General features: G+C 43.0%; 1 protein-coding gene across 1 annotated transcript; it reads left to right on the forward strand.

Moving 5' to 3' along the window:
• The first annotated feature begins 3,922 nt into the window (after nt 1–3,922).
• Nucleotides 3,923–5,090, forward strand: LOC138886013 (uncharacterized). Its single transcript, XM_070167034.1, has 2 exons — nt 3,923–4,380; nt 5,036–5,090. Exons 1-2 carry the CDS (start codon nt 3,923–3,925, stop codon nt 5,088–5,090), a joined length of 513 nt encoding a protein of 170 aa, XP_070023135.1.
• The last annotated feature ends 12,189 nt before the right edge of the window (nt 5,091–17,279 follow it).

Here is a 17,279-nt window from a genome sequence, read left to right on the forward strand (position 1 = left end):
GAGCTTCGACCATGTCAGCTCCAAATCACAAGGCTTCGAGCTACTCAGCCTACGAGTTAAACCTTTCGAGGTGCTCGAACATTGCCGCTAACGACTTGAAATCGAGGTTCTTCCCGAACCGATGACGGGTCAGGCAAAATTATTTCAAAAAAAGTCCTTAACGAGAGTAAAACAAAGCCTACATATGCTTAAGGGCAAAAGCGCTAGAAGCCACACACTAAAAGGTTACACACTAAAAGGTCGCAACGACCAAAAGCGTAAGAGCCACCATCGCCAGCTTAAAATTTGAAAGCTTGAGGATTAAAATGAGCTCGAGTCGTAACCCGATTTGGAGACCAGATCCAAAATAGCTAACTATACATGCCTAAGGGCAAAAGCGTAAGAGCCATCATCTCCAGCTTCACGAGCCTCAGGGCCACATACATAAAAGGTCGCTTCGACCCAAGGAGTAAGAGCCATTGTCGCCAGCCCATGCAAATGTAAAACTTGAGGGTCGATTGAGCTCGAGTCGAAGCCCGACTCGGAGACTAAACCTAAAACAGTTAAAATGTGTACGCCCAAGGGCAAGATAAAAGCTTCTATCGCCGGCCTAATGAACCCCAGGGCCGTATTACAGGTTCGGAAATTCCTACTAATTCAAAGGTCGAATCGACCCGATTGAGATCTTGCCAAACAGAAATACATAAGACACAAATTGCGGGGGTTCCCCCTTTTTCTACATACAGGCAGTGAAATACTAGCTCGGTCTACAACATATTATGAAATCTATTTACACAAGAACGAGGCAAGGAATAAATGTTACCCCCTCTCGGCGACTGTGGCCCGGCGGCCCCCTCCTCGCCGTCTTCACCATAAGACATAAGGAACTTGGCATCATACTCCTCCCCTTTGGCTTGCTCGATAAATCGAAGCCCCTGGTATGAATATCCTCGAGGACTTCCCTTTGGGATCTGCACCTCGCATACTCCTTGCTATTGCTTGCACAATCAAGGGCTCTCTTCAGTTCAGCTTTAGCAACGGCAGCACTCTTCGAATAGGCCGCCACTTTTTGTCCCGCCCTGGTATTGCTCATCACAACCTCGGTCCGGAGATTTACCACCTCGGTCTTTACCTTCAAAAGCTCGGACGAAAGCCTTGCGATCATATTCGCCCGAGCAGAATCGTTCGCGCGAACGGTCTGGATTTGCGCCTCAAGAGCAAAAAATGACTAGAGCACTCTCTTTAGCTGCAAAATGGGCACTTACATGCGCTTGCATCTCATTGAATTCGCGTTTGGCTCGACCAATCTCGCCCCAGAGCTGTCCCAGCTCCTCCACCTTGTCCTCCAATTGAAATATCAAAACATCAAGATGCCGAGGTAAAAAGGGAGTGCAAGCAGCGTGAAATACAGGGTACCTATTTCTCCAGGCGGATCCCACGGCTCCGGCTCTGGTCCACCTCGTGTCGCAGGGAAACTAGATCTTTTTCCTTTTCCATACAAAGAAGCTTAAGGGATTTATCCCCATCCAAAGCTTCCCGTAACGGGGCTTCACTACAAAGGAGCTCGGATTTAAGCCTGTCAAAGGCCTATGAAAGAAAGCTAAATAAAAAAAAAGGGAGGAGAAAAGGAGGGACGGGGCCGGAATAATCTTGTAGTAGTTAAAACTCACCATGAGGTCAAGCTGCTGAGCCTCACCGAAGGCCGAAGCAACATTTGATGGCGTCCCTCCTTCAGAAGGTGGCCGATCGACCAAATCACTTCTCCTTAACCATTGAGAAGGAGTCACCCCACTACAAGCCTTTTCGCACCCCGGAGCATCTTTTCGTTTGTCATCACTCCTCGATCCCGAGGCCAGCAATCTCTCCTCCTCCCTTGGAGGACACGACTTGATTTCAAAAGAACCCCCGGCACCTGTGACAGTTGAGTTAAATAAGTCGGCAAGAAAAGTGCCATTTTCTAGGGAGAAAAGCGCAGGACACCTACCACGATGCTTCGCCTCCCATCTCCCTTTGGACAGATCTCGCCACCGGTGCCTATCATAAATCGAGCAAGCTGCTAGCTTACGAGACCACTCGGCTAAATCGGGAACCTCGTTCGGCGACCAATAAGTTGCTACAAATATGGAACAAAAAGATATCATTACGGAGCCTGCCTCCGGTCAAAATGATGATAGTTTAGATGAGACACTTACGTGTGGAGTTCTATTCTCAGGAAATGGCAAAAATTCATTGGGAATGACATCAATCATTTGAATTAGATGAACCAATTCATCCATTCACGGTCCTCATCCTCCTCGTTACCGACGACATGAGCTCGAGTGGATCGACACTGAAGAGCAATCAAGCCCCGGTAAGACAGTGGCCGATATAACCTCACGAGATGGCTAAGGGTAAACTCTATCCCGGCTTTATTGGCAAAATATCTCATCTCCTGCACTATTTTCCAAAGGAAGGGATGCGCCTGCGCCAGTGTAACCTAATATCTACGATATAAATCAAGCACGACCCGGTCGGGGGAACCCGACGCAAAAACATGTGTGTATACGCTCAAAAACCCCTCAACATATGTTATGACGCTCTTCTCGGGGGAAGGTAATTGTAATACCACGCCTTCTACCCATCCACAATATTTTCTGATCATTTCGAGGTTTTCCTCTCCCATTGATGAGATGATCCTCGACACATGCTCCCGGTGATCTCCTTGAGGTAGGGCACCCCAAGTCTCGCTCACCTGACATTGGAGGTGAGCTGCTGGCACCAACCGAATGCAGAACACATGAAGAACTCCCCTCTACCCGATGATCGGACGTTGACATAGCAGTCGTGGCTACATCAGAATAGAAGAGGAAAGACGAGGGGATGAGCAAATATTTTTGAATTAGGGGAGCGGAAGGACTAGCACAAAGCACCAGGCTCTGTAGAAGAGATAGTGTAAGGCCCCGTGGAAATTTCTACTCAAAAACCTGAATCTCGTGATGCCAAGTATGCCATTCACATGTTGCCCACAATGAAGGCCAGAGTGCGCGGGTTTGTTCAGGGCCTTAATCCTTTGACTATTAATGACGTTTCTACGGCTACATTGAATTCTGATATGAATTATGGGAAGATGGTAGCATTTGCTCAAGCCACAGAGAATCGAAAACTGAAGAACTGAATGGAGAGAGAGGGTAACAGTAAGACCCGATCTATGGGCAACATAAGAGAGTTATTAGGTAGGGGAAGATTAGCTTTCAGGGGAGGATCGTTAGGTCCATCCCAGTCTGTTGCGCAGTCTTCAGCCAGTGCACCGCTATTAGGGCCCAGCCAGCAGCAGCAGTGGAGTCGTTTTAGGCCCGGTCAGGGCAATAGGGGATCCCACCAGCGGGGTTGGTCAAGAGAGAGGTCCCAGTAGCAGCAGAGGTCCCCGTGCCCTAAGTGTGGGAAGATGCACTCAGAGGTTTGCTATTTGGAGTTACCCGTATGTTATGGATGTAGGATGAAGGGTCATATTCAAGGCATTGTCGTGTATCCTGCCAGGGAGCGGGTAGGGGCACAACACAGTCATCCAGTCCAGCAACTGCTACATCTTCAACCCCTTCTCCAGCTTGAGGTGCCCCAGCACTCACAGGGCGTGGTGTAGCTAGGGGTAATGCGCAGAGTTCAGGAGGACCCAACCGGTTCTATGCTATGAGTGGTCGTCAGATTGCAGAGGCTTCTCCAGATGTTGTTACAGGTATTTTGACTGTCCAATCTCATGATGTGTATGCACTTATTGACCCTGGTTCCACCTTGTCCTATGTTACCCCTTTTGTTGCTATGAAATTTGGGATAGAACCAGATTAGCTTCATGAGCCATTTTCGGTGTCTACTCCGGTTGCATTTTCGAGGTTGTGTTGTTACGGTACGGGGTAGGGATACCACAACTGATCTTATTGAATTAGGGATGGTCAACTTTGATGTAATAATGGGAATGGATTGGCTTTATTCATGCTTTGCCAAACTTGATTGTCATACTAGAACCATGAGGCTTGAATTTCCTAATGAGTCCGTTGTTGAATGGAAGGGAGATATTGTAGTGCCTAAAGGTCGGTTTATTTCTTACCTTAAGGCCGCGAAGATGATCAAGAAGGGGTATGTCTATCACTTGGTTCGTGTCACAGATACCGATGCCGAGGCACCTAAACTTGAGTCCGTACCAGTTGTGAATGAATTTCCGGGTGTCTTTCCAGATGAGCTCCCTGGGATCCCACCAGACAGGGAGATCGATATTGGGATTGATGTGATGCCAGGAACGCAACCTATATCAATTCCACCTTATAGAATGGCACCGGCTGAATTGAAAGAGCTAAAGGAACAACTGAAGGATTTGCTTGAAAAGGGTTTCATCCGGCCGAGTGTGTCACCATGGGGCACACCGATCTTGTTTGTAAGAAAGAAAGATGGGTCGCTACAGATGTGTATTGACTATCGACAACTCAATAAGGTCACAATCAAAAATAAATATCCCCTACCAAGAATAGATGACTTGTTTGATAAATTGCAAGGTGCTACGTGTTTCTCAAAAATTGACTTGCGGTCCGGGTATCATCAATTGAAGATAAGGGAGTAGGATATTCCAAAAATAGCTTTCAGGACTCGGTATGGGCACTTTGAATTTCTGGTGATGTCTTTTGGGCTAACAAATGCCCCGGCAGCTTTCATGGGTCTTATGAATCGAGTCTTCAAGCCTTTTCTAAACTCTTTTGTGATAGTGTTCATTGACGATATTATTGTGTATTCCCGATGTCGGGAGGACTATGCTGACCATCTCTGGGTAGTTCTGCAGACTCTTCAGTAACATCAATTGTATGCAAAATTTTCAAAATGTGAATTTTGGCTTGAATCTGTCGTGTTCTTGGGTCATGTCGTCTCCAAAGAAGGAATTACGGTTGATCCTCAAAAGATTGCGGCAGTGAAGAATTGGCCCAGTCCTACCACTCCAACGGAGATTCGTAGTTTCTTAGGTTTGGCTGGGTACTACAGGAGATTTGTGGAGGGGTTTTCTACTCTTGCCTCTCCATTGACTAATTTGTTACAGAAAGCGGTTAAATTCCAATGGTCTGATGCTTGTGAAAGGAGTTTCCAAGAATTGAAATCAAGATTGACTACATCACCGGTATTAGCCCTGCCAGAGGGTACAAAGGGATTTATGGTGTATTGTGATGCTTCAAGGATCGGGCTTGGGTGTGTGTTAATGCAACATGGCAAGGTTATAGCTTACGCTTCTAGGCAACTCAAGAATCATGAAAAGAACTATCCAACCCATGACTTAGAGCTTGTGGCAGTAGTGTTTGCGCTAAAGATTTGGCGACATTATTTGTATGGGGTCCATGTGGATGTATTTACGGATCACAAGAGCCTTCAATATATGTTCAAGCAGAAGGAGTTGAATATGAGACAAAGAAGATGGCTAGAGTTACTTAAGGACTATGACATTGATATTCTCTATCACTCGGGAAAGTCTAATGTTGTGGCAGATGCTCTTAGTTGAAAATCTATGGGGAGCTTGGCTCATTTGGAGGCATATCAGAGGCCGTTGGCCAGAGAGGTTCACCGGTTGGCTAGTTTGGGAGTTCGCCTTGCGGACTCTAATGAAGGAGGAGTAATTGTGCATAATAGGGTTGAATCATCGCTTGTGGTGGAAGTGAAAGAGAAGCAATTCAACGATCCATTGTTAGCACAACTGAAATAGGGGAGTCATAAACACAAGATCACAACTTTTTCCTTTGGCATGGATGATGGTACCCTACAGTACCAAGGCCACCTATGTGTTCCGGATATTGACGGTCTTCGGGAGAGGATCATGGCAGAAGCTCACACTTCCAGGTATTCCGTGCACCCAGGTTCTATGAAAATGTATCATGATCTCAAGGAAGTTTATTGGTGTAATAACATGAAAAAGGATGTGGCGGACTTCGTGGCAAAATGTCCAAACTGTCAGCAAGTGAAGGCCGAACATCAAAGGCCCGGTAGATTGGCCCAAAGCATCGAAATTCCAATATCGAAATGGGAGATGATTAATATGGATTTTGTGGTAGGGTTACCATGCACTCCGCATAAGTTCGACTCAATTTGGGTAATCGTGGATCGACTCACGAAATCAGTGCACTTCTTGCCAGTTAAATCCACCGACATAGTGGAACAATATGCTTAGTTGTATATCAAAGAAATAGTCAGGTTGCATGGCACTCCAGTTTCAATCATTTTAGATCAAGGGGCTCAGTTTACTGCCAACTTTTGGAAGAAATTTCAGCAAGGTTTGGGTACGCAGGTAAATCTTAGCACAACTTTCCATCCTCAAACTGATGGGCAAGCAGAGTGGACTATTCAGACACTTTAGGACATGTTGCGTGCTTGTACTCTTGATTTCAAAGGTAGCTGGGATGACCATTTGCCACTCATAGAATTTGCTTACAACAACAGCTTCCATGCTAGTATTCAGATGGCACCATTTGAGGCGTTGTATGGTAGGAGATGTAGATCTCCCATTGGGTGGTTTGAGGTTGGAGAAGCTGAATTGATAGGGCCGAACCTCGTGCATCAGGCTATGGAGAAAGTTAAGATTATTAAAAAGAGGTTGAAAACTACTCAAGGTCATCAAAAGTCTTACTCGGACGTTCGTCGCAGAGATTTGGAGTTCAAAGAAGATGATTGGGTATTTCTGAAGGTTTCCCCAATAAAGGGTATCATGCGATTTGGAAAGAAAGGGAAATTAAGTTCGAGGTATGTCGGACCGTACATAATCATTCAGAGGATTGGTCAGGTGGCATACAAGGTCGAGCTGCCACCCGAGATGTCATTGGTACATCCGGTCTTCCATGTGTCTATGTTGAAGAAGGTAGTGGGAGATCCGTCCACTATTGTGCCAGTTGAAACTATTAAGGTTAATGAAGAACTGTCATAAGAAGAGGTTCTAGTTGCCATTCTTGACAGGCAATTCCGAAAGTTGAGAATAAAGGAAATTGCCTCCATAAAAGTGTTATGTTGGAACCAGCAGGTGGAGGAAGCCACTTGGGAAGCCGAGGAAGAAAAGAGAAAGAAGTACCCACATTTGTTTGAATAGTCATGTAATAGCTTTTATGCATTTGGTTCCCATGAACTCTTATCTTGTGATTTGATCTATGTAAAACTGTCCTGTTTTGGTTATATGTTGCCTATGCAGCCATGGTTAGTATTGTACAGGTTATGTTATGACTGTAAAATGTGTACATGCTGTTAGGATATGTTTCTGGGGCTCTCTGATAGGTAGATAGGCCTAGTTACAAAGGAAACTCTGGCTAAATTTTTGAAAATTTAGGGAGTTAGCCAAATTTAGGGTTGTGGATATGTTTCATGTTGTGAAAAGCTGAGGTTGTACAGAGATTGCTAATAAGTGAACCTTGATCCTCATTCGAGGATGAATGATCTTAAGTGGGGGAGGATGTAAGGCCACGTGAAAATTTCTACTCAATGGATCGATTGGTGCATTAAAAAGTTAAGAATTATGTTTGCCAGAAAAGTGCGTTTTTGTGGTCCATTATGCGGTCACATAATAGGTATGCGAACCGCATAGTCACCGCAGAGCCAGTTAGTGTGTTGGTTAATTTGAGGCCAACTATGCGATTGCATAATCAATATGCGGGCCACATAGTCATCGCACATTTTTGTGAAGGGCAGTTCTGCGGTGCATTATGCGACCGCAGAACAGGTATGCGAACCGCATTTCTGTCGCGTACCTAGACAGTTTGTCCAGATTTTGGGACCATTTTTGAGGTCTATTTTGCAAGCCGCATGTCCATTATGCAATTGCATATGCGATCGCAAATCGTGTCGAGGCTCCTATTTTCTAACTTTTATAACCTGACCCATCCCATTAAAAACACCCCATTAGACCATTTTCCTGTTATTTCACAGCATATAGAGTAGAGAGGAAGTTCTAGAGAGAGAGGGAGTAATCTTCATCAAGTCCCCACTCCATCCTTGCCCCAAATCCTTGAAGATTGTCAAGTGAAATTGCTAGGTCTTCACCCTAAGATGTAAGAGCTTGTACCCTCATCTATAATTTCGAAATTTCCATTAAAATAAGTGATTAGCAAGGGGGTTCATAGGTATAAGGGCTGATAATCTTGCATGCATAAAAGATAATGGGGTATGGGGTGGTTGTGAACCAAAAGAGATAACAATTGTGGTATAGGATGATGAAAATCTCTCACAAAAGTGTCCTAAAATCACTGTGCACACTTAGTGCTTGATAATTTACTTAATGAGTTAGAATCTCGTTCATGCCTCTAATTCTTGGTTCAACTTGTAATTTTCATAAAATATATCAAAGTTGCTAGGAAATTCCGGAATTTATTATAAGGATTTAAGGAAAGCTCTATTGAGGTATGTATGGCTAAAACCCCGTCTTTTAGAAATTAAGCTACGTTGGTGTTTGTGTAAATGCAGTAAAATTAAGGTTGGATTGTTATATTGATTGTTGTTTCACATGAATTGGAGTTGCAACCTTATAGGCATGAAAGATGTGTCTCAATGTGATCGAAGTGCTATTCTTGATAACTTGAAAAGGGTGCAATGAATATGAATCATGTGTTGAAATGCCTAGACCTTAAATTAAGATTAAAGCTGCATATGTTGTGCCATCTATGTGAAGTCTCATTTATGCTTACAATTTTATTTGCTCTTGTATGCACATATTATCCTAAATTACAAATCTAACATTGAAATTGGGAATTATGTGAGATGTGGCCTAATGCCAAATATATGACGTGATAGCTGTGGCCCCAAGTGAACAAAGATTGAAATGAGATGATTGATGGAAAAGGAAAACGCCTTGGTAAGGCGGCCTAGCTGATCGGGCCGAGATCGGACGCCATGCCGCACACATGGTGGTATTGTATTTGTGATTGAATTATATGTCTCAAATGAGGCAACCTAGCCGATCGGTTTAGATCGGACTCCGCTCAAGATAGCGGTGGTATTGTGGACAATGATGAACAATATGAAATGCCCCAAAACTAAAAGCTATGGGAAAATGATGTGAAAATTGTATGATTCTTTTATTTGATAATGTTGTGATCATTTAAAGTTTTTGAGTTATACTTGTGATTTCCTTATTCTTGTATGAAAGTTCTTTCTAACTAGATGGTGTTTAGTTATACATACTAGTATTATTCCATGGTACTAATGTCCCTTTTGCCGGGGGCACTACATTTTTAAATGAATGTAGGTGGCTTTATAGCGGATAGTGCCGATCGCGCGTAGCGGAGTATCCTCTTCTCAAAGTCTTGGTGAGCCCCTTTATCCTTCAAGGGGTTATGTTGTACATCTTTTGTTATAGATATCCACTTTTGAGGTACAACCAGGGCCTTGTTGCCGGCATTGTCAAACTTGTTTTTTGTATCCTTAGAGGTTCCATAGACGTTTGTGTGGGTTATGTACGGGTGTTGGATAGGTCTATGAACTATGTTGTAATTCTAACTCTTGTTTCTCTAAAGTGAAATTGTATGGAATCTTGGGAACTTAACTACGGTTTAAGGTTGTGATGTAAAATGAACTAACTATATTGAATGTGCAATCTTTCCTATTGTTTGAATAAACGAAAGCATGGTTTCCTTAATCATATTGAGTTGGGTAGAAAGTGTTCGATAAGGCTTGCTTAGTTGGATTCACTTGATTGAGCGCCGATCGCGACTCCCGAGGTTGGGGCGTGACATATAGTCTATCAAAGCAGCAAAATCACCGCTGGAAAGACGGATAAATGAATATATAGGGGAAAAGCATCAACTGCCTGCCTACCCAAAAGGGACCAATTAATTCTGGCCGCGTTAACGTCACCCTCTCCTAGGGAAATGTACTGGCGAAATCACCCCGGGCCCCCCTTTACCGGATCAAACAAATGTTACTACCCCGCAGAAGTCAAAAACTGCGAGGCCTCGGGGGTTCCCCGATATCACCAACAGCAGTCCGATAGGAACTACTGATTTAACCCCGAGGCATGGCCCAGTTTGAGGCTCCCGGTTGCTCCAAGAACGGATTTTGAAGGGTCTATGTCAAAGGTCGAAAGCCAATCCGTGAAAGCAAAGGAACAAAAAAGGAAAGACTGAAAAGACTGAAAGGAGGAAAGCCTTTTTCTTTTTTACATTGTCAAAAATGTATCCACAAAAGACATCTTTACAAAATCCATCCCCCGGGAGCAGCATACAAAGGGAAAAGAAGGGGATACAAAACAACTTGAGGGCTACTCCTCACCACTACTATCTTCGCCCTCATCGAGGGCAATTAAAAGCGCCAGTTCTCTCTCCAATTTGCAAGCTTCCTCGAGATTAGCTGATAGGTCAATACCTCTAGCTCCGATTTCCTCTAAGGTCTCTCTCATCGACTTCGCCTTAGCATGCTTAATAGCTCGGGTTAGCTTCTGCTCAGCTGCTATCGATATATCACGAGCTACTTTATGCATCGTGGCTGCATCCTCCAGATAAGTGGCAGCGTTTTGTTCAACCTCGGACTTATCCGTGGCCAAAGCAGCAACCTCCTTGCAAGCATCCTTGAGAAGATCCTGGGATGTCGCCAACTCCCCAACCGCTACTTCATTCCGCCCCCTCAGCCCAGAGATTTCCGTGTTCAGTTGGCTAATCTGTGAACCATTCTGCTCGACTTACAAAAGAAAGGTAAGCCAATTTATGTCGGAATACGGGAACAGAAGTCGGGTACGAGCAAGGCAAAATACCTACGCAGCAAGGTCGGACTTTTCCCGGAGTGCCATTTCTAAAGCAGCTCGGAGCTCTCCTAGTTCTTTCCCTCCCCGGGCAGAGCGAGCCTTCGAATCCTGTAGCATCAAGGTGAGTTTTTTACACTCCTTTTCATGGTAATAAAGCTCCTTGCGAAACCGAAGGAAGGCATGATCGTACATATCCTTGCACTACGGCATAGCAGAAAAGTTAGAAAGACAGAGAATGACGCCCGGGGATAAAAGAAATGCACAAGAAATGGCCATCACCTGCCGCATGAATTTCTCTACTACTTTGACGGAATCGGGAACATCAAGATCGACACTATCATTAACACCGTCAAAGATGTTGGCAATAGAGCCTCCTCCTTGGAGAGTAATCCCTGCTTTGATGCCGACCACTTCTTGAGTGTCCCTCAGCTCCCCTGAAGAGACCTGAAAACATGAGATGAAGTCGTTCATGTCACCGACTTCTCCAAAAAGCAACCCTTGCTCTTGGAAAGCTCCGGGCCCCGACCCTTCAGGACCGATGGTAGCGGTCCCCCCAATGGAAACTGCATCGAACCCGGTCACGCGATCTGAAGCCGCATTAACACCCTCTTCAAGGGTCTTCGATTTATGAGACCGATTGGGGTCAGCTGTTCTAGATTCAGCAGTCTCCGATCAAGGCACCTGTGAGGCTCTCGCACTCGATCTCGTCCCCCGCGCAAGCTGGCATTCATCATCATCCTCTTTCTCGGTGTCAGGATTCGCCTCTGAAGTTGAAGCAAAAGTCCTAACAGCGGCTCGATGCGCGAGTGACTTGGTTTTCTTTGCCGTAGGAAGGGTGATAGTTGTGCCTTTTCTCTTTTTGCCCTTTTCGGGTTCCAAAGCCTCCACTTCGCCGCCAAGGGGCGACCTCATCTGCATGTTCTTGCCAAGACCTGCATAAGCGCAGTAATCGCAAGATATCATCATCAAGGGCGCAGGTAGAAACATAAATTCAAGGCGTAGGCGATAAAGAAACTCTGCCATGATTCTTGGCCACCCATCGCCCCTTGGCCAGGTCGGTCCAAGACTGAACGAGATATGGGAATGCCTTGTCCAACCGCTCGATCAACCCCGACAAATCTGAAACTGCCTCGGGGTACCAAGCAACAGCTGCTGGAAGTGCAAAGAGATTGTCATTTCAAAAGAAAAGTAATAAAAATTGGTTAAGGGAAAACTACTTACGTTAAATGTTCCATCTCTCCGGAAAGGGCATCCTCTGGGCTAGGATGATATTCGAGGTCTTTACCCGGACAAATCTGCTCATCCACCCTCGATCCTTTCCCTCGTCGATGCTCGAGAAAAATGATATCTTGGACCGGTGATGGAGCCTGATCAAACCTCGATAAAATCGAGGGCTATACATCCTGATCAAATGATTGAGGGTAAAGGTCTCACCCCCAACCCCTTCAGTGAAATGGCGAAGCATCAATACTATCCTCTAGAAAGAAGGATAGATCTGACTAAGCGTCACTTGGTACTTGTCGCAGAATTCAAGGGTGACCGGGTCTATCTCCGGGGGAGAAGATTCAGAAGAATTGTCAGGGACCAAGGTGAACGGGTAGGTATACACGTAAAGAAAGCCGGCCTTATGGTCCGTTATATTGTTATTAGGACCAGGAATCTCCACCTCCACTGCCTTGTTCCATCGGTAGTCTTCATTACCATTTGTATGTTGGTCACGATGCTAATGTATCGAGACACGTGCTTACACCGGCCCGGTGTGGATGAAGTGGCATCGATGTTAAAATCCTTTGACATATCGGGATTAGGTGGGGTACACTATTTCAAGGAAGGAATCACTCTGGCTTTCTCTTTAGACGATCGAGATGACGATGCAACTTCATTCCGCCGAGGAACCATTCTAGAACTCCTAGCCATATCAATGGTAAACATTTCTCTAGAAAAAGATGAAAGCGTATAAAAGACAAAGGGTTCTGACCTGTGAATTTGGAGATGGGGTGAAAGTAAGAAGTATCAAACAGTTTATGCATTTATAGGAACCGCTTGGGCAGCAAAAAGGACGAGCCAATGGCAGTTCGTGGTTCCTTTATTATCGCATTTGATAGTGACCTTTGCACGGTTTTCTGGAACATGGCATTTAATGCTCTTATTGGTTGACATCACGGTAACGATGACCTCGAGACAACGGTTCAAAATCGGTTCCTATTACTTCATTCTAGGAAACGCGGAGACTATCTGTATACGGCGAAATTAGAGGGCCTGATTTCTCGCCATTAAGGTGTGTTCGGGGAGTCATATCGATATCTCGAGGTTGTGGGGTTTCGGTCGAGTTCTCTCCCTCGAGGTTCATTTACGCTTGACCCAACAATGATCCCGAGGGTGGGAAATTCCCGAGGTGAGCAGATAGCACCGGTCGAGTCTAATATCATGTCTAGTCGTCCCATCTCCATATCTTTATAATTAATGCATTCTGTACTATGTTGTATTTCCCCTCCTATATAAAGGGTATCCTCACCACTTTGTAAGGGGCTGCTGTTGCTCCAACTACTCTACATAAGATCAATAACAATTCTCTCTCTTTTCTCTCTAACTTATTCGCTCAAGGCTGCATCTTTCATTTATTACTTTCATACTTGTTCTTCGCTTATTGCTTAACATTGGCCATAAAGAACTTTCTTTTAATTATATCCTTGTTATACCCCAGGTTTTTCTGCGTGAAAGTATGCCATAAGTAAAATGATGAAAGTATGAAAATGAGATATTATATTTCGCATTTTCGTACATTAAAGCGTTGTCGTACGATAAAGCTTCATCTTAAGATTAATCGACGCAAATTCGGGAATGAAATTTATTTTGGGATTATAAGTAATACGCTATTTATATCAAGCGATAAATAAGTGATATGAAGGATAAAGAGGTACACGAATTAAAAAAAAAGGAGTTTCGTTGAAAGTGGCCAATTTGGGATAAAATACGGGTCGAGCGATAATATACGATAATTATAAACTAGTACCATGCAAGGTGCCATATGACCACGGTATTGTAATATATATAAAGTATACATGAAGTAATTTGTGATAATTTTTAAATTATACGGGTAATTGGTTAATTACCGGGTAACCGGACATTACCCGGTTAACTAATAAGTGGAAGATAAAATCCCTTCTCCCAAGAAAAACGTGGCAGAAAGGCCATTACTTAAGCATGAGTCATATTAATTTGTATATAGGTGGCAGTAACATAAGCCAACTCTTATCAAAATTAGACTTAATATCATTTTAGTCTTGGGGTTCAAAAAGACATTTTGTCTTTGACATCCATTATTAAAAGTCATTTTGGTCTTTTGGGTTCAAATAGAAAATGCTAAAGCTAGCTTCAGTCAGGGAATAATTCATCCATCAATTCAATTTTAGCCAATATTTTAATTTCAAAGAGCTATAAATTCTATTTCTGAAATTCGAGAGCTTCGAAGCAGAATTTCGCCCATATTTCGTAAAAGCAGATTCGTTCAAATAATTTCGGGAACAGGTATGTTAAGGCTATCCCTTCTTTCTTTTGGCATGGTCCATACGATACGAATGGAACGTGCAAATGCACAAATTCCATGAATGACTCTATTCATAGAAGTATTAGAGATATCTGTGTTCTTGAATTTTCGTGTGTTATAATATCTTATCATCTGTTCATGAGTCTCAGAAAAATACAAAAGTTGAAAAGAGTTTACTTTATGATATTACTCAGAGGCAAAATGGTCATATGACACTCCGAATGATTTTATTGACGTACTTTTTATGCATTGCATTCATGTGCATTGACCCATGACCAGATGGCGTTATATATGCGTATATATATAAATATATGTATATGGGATATAGGAAAAGGTTACGGCGTTATATACGCACCACCACTTGATCTACTGGTATATGATGATGATGTTACCCACAGTGGCTGAAATATGATTCTAACGGCGTTATATACACGTATATATGTATGTATCCAAATGGCGTTATGTACGCATATATATTTATGTATTCAAACGGCGTTATATACGCATATATATGTATGTATATATATGTATATGGTATACGGGAAAGGTTATGGCGTTATATACGCACCACCACCTGACCAGCTGGTATACGATGATGATTTTGCCCACAGTGGCTGATATGATATGATGGGATGCCCTCAGAGGCTGATAATGTTATGAAACATGTACCTATGAACGACATGACATTCATATGCACATGCATGACGCTAAAAGTAATTTATGATTTACAAAGTTATTCAGACTTGCAGGTTGAGTCATGTACTCTATATTTCTTCCATGTCTCTGATGTACTTACTTATATGCCTTACATACTCGGTACATTATTCGTACTGACGTCCCTTTTACCTGGGGACGCTGCGTTTCATGCCCGTAGGTCCCGATAAACAGGTCGAGAGCCCTCCAAGTAGGCTATCAGCTCAGCGGAAGATGTTGGTGCGCTCCATTTGCTTCGGAGTTGCTTGTTTGGTTAGTATGATTTAGACGTGTATTGTTTGATATGGCGGGACTCTATCTTGACCTCTATGACATTTATGTATTCTTAGAGGCTTGTAGATATATGTCGTATACGTGAAAGATTGTACGACCTTGTCGGCCTATGTTTGAGTTTATAAATGATTATATTGGCCTACTAGGCCCGTATGTCACGTGTATATAATGATGTAATAGGAAAGATACGTTACGTTAGTACTCGGTTGAGTAAGGTATTGGGTGCTGGCCGCGGCCCATCGGTTTGGGTCGTGACAAAAGTGGTATCAGAGCAGTTCTTTCCTAGGGAGTCTACAAGCCGTGTCTAGTAGAGTCTTGTTTATGGGTGTGTTGTGCACCACACTTATAAGCAGGAGGCTACAAGGAATTTAGGATTGTTACTCTTTCTTCTTACTCTAGATCGTGTGGTAGAGCTCACTTATAAGAATCTAAGTTCTGAAATTCTATTTTATTCGTAATAAGACGATGCCTACTTCACGAAAGAAGGTTGGAAAGAGAGATAGTTATGGAAGAATTGAGTCAGAGGAATTGAATTTTGTATGATGCCTATGATAAGTAAATATAAGGTCTTTAGCAGATCATGGGTGTACTGAAATGGGTAAGCTTCCTGATAAGAAGCCTTAAGGCAAGAATGCCTATCCATCTTTATGGTGAAGGACAATGAGAGATTAAGAAGATAAGTACAAGTTTCGGCAAGTAAAAGGAGCAAGGTGAAAAAGGGTACGAGGTACCTAGTTAATGAAGGTTAACATCGTTTATAATTGAGGCAGAGGAACATAAGCTTCTTGAGTCATATTTAATAGTAACAGAGGTATATACAATTGGTCACACCCTTTCCGGATATGTCCTATAGGGGTTAACAAAAGTAGTATAAGAAGATATGATGGATGAATTGATTGCTTCAGTTGATATTCGGGTAGGATATTGCAAATGTGCTAATAGATCTCTTTATGAGACACCTAGATGATGCACTCTAAAGTAGTGCAGCTAGATATGCGTACTACAAAGACTTGCACTATAAGCCTTGAAGGGATAAATATTACCTTAGTGTGGCTCGCATCCCTAGTAAAGCAAAAACATTAAGCAACTTGAAGAGCCACTGGATGAAGCAAAGGAAATCTAAAAGCAAAAGAATGTCGTATTGAAGTTTTCACAAGAAAAGGGATATGAAAAAAATATTAGCAGAATAATGAGAAGAGAGATAAGGAAGCATTATGAATAAGGTGTGATACATTGATGAAAACGGTAGAGTGTTACAGAACCTATTGTCAAATGAAGGAAGAGACGAAAGGTGATGGGTCTTAAGACAATAAAAGAATATAGACCATAAGGTCATATCCCCATTTCGAGAAATAAGTTCGCAACTCTAACGCGATTACCAAGAGGAAAAGTTAGACCCTAGAGTAATAGAAATTAATATGGACTGGTGAACAAGATAAACTAAATATGAATTAGGAACTGAGTGATTTGATAATAGTCAGCATCTTAAGAATTTTAGATCATGTTCCGACAATAATAGGACGGACCACAGAAGGAGATTCATGATGAATTCAGAGAATGGTCATTCAGGGAGACGCTTCCCTAAAGCAAGCAATGTGAGCAAAGTTAAGCTTAAGGGAGTGTATGTGTCAGTTACACTAAGTATCACCCTCGTGAGTGAGGAATTTTGTTATCCTTAGTACAGAAGGATTGCCGCAAGGCGAGTAAGGGTCATCGATGATGTGAAAAGACTCCAAAGATGAAAAGGTAACACATCTATAGGTAGATCCTCGTGGCTTCAACTCTTAGTACTCCCCTAAAGGGGGGAATATGGAGTGATATGGTGTTAAGTCAGAATTAAGTAGTTCTAGTAGCTACGAAATGGTAAAGGAAGAATGCAATAAAAATAAGAAAGGGATGAGATTGCATTATTCAAAGTCTACAGATAGGCTACGATCCCAGAACATTATGCAAATACGACGTCAAGGAAAAGAAGTGAGACATTCTTGCCCGGAATGTTACGGATAGATAAGGAGCTAGTACGTGAGGTAAGTTAAGACAAAGGAAATA

The sequence above is a fragment of the Nicotiana sylvestris genome, chromosome 2 (genome assembly GCF_000393655.2).
Source record: "Nicotiana sylvestris chromosome 2, ASM39365v2, whole genome shotgun sequence".
Lineage (NCBI taxonomy): Eukaryota > Viridiplantae > Streptophyta > Magnoliopsida > Solanales > Solanaceae > Nicotiana > Nicotiana sylvestris.

Coding starts and splice junctions, on each gene's coding strand:
- LOC138886013 (XM_070167034.1), top strand. CDS start 3,923: ATGGGAATGGATTGGCTTTATTCATGCTTTGCCAAACTTGATTGTCAT. Junction 4,381..5,035: donor CCATGGGGCACACCGATCTT/GTTTGTAAGAAA, acceptor AATTTGTTACAG/AAAGCGGTTAAATTCCAATG.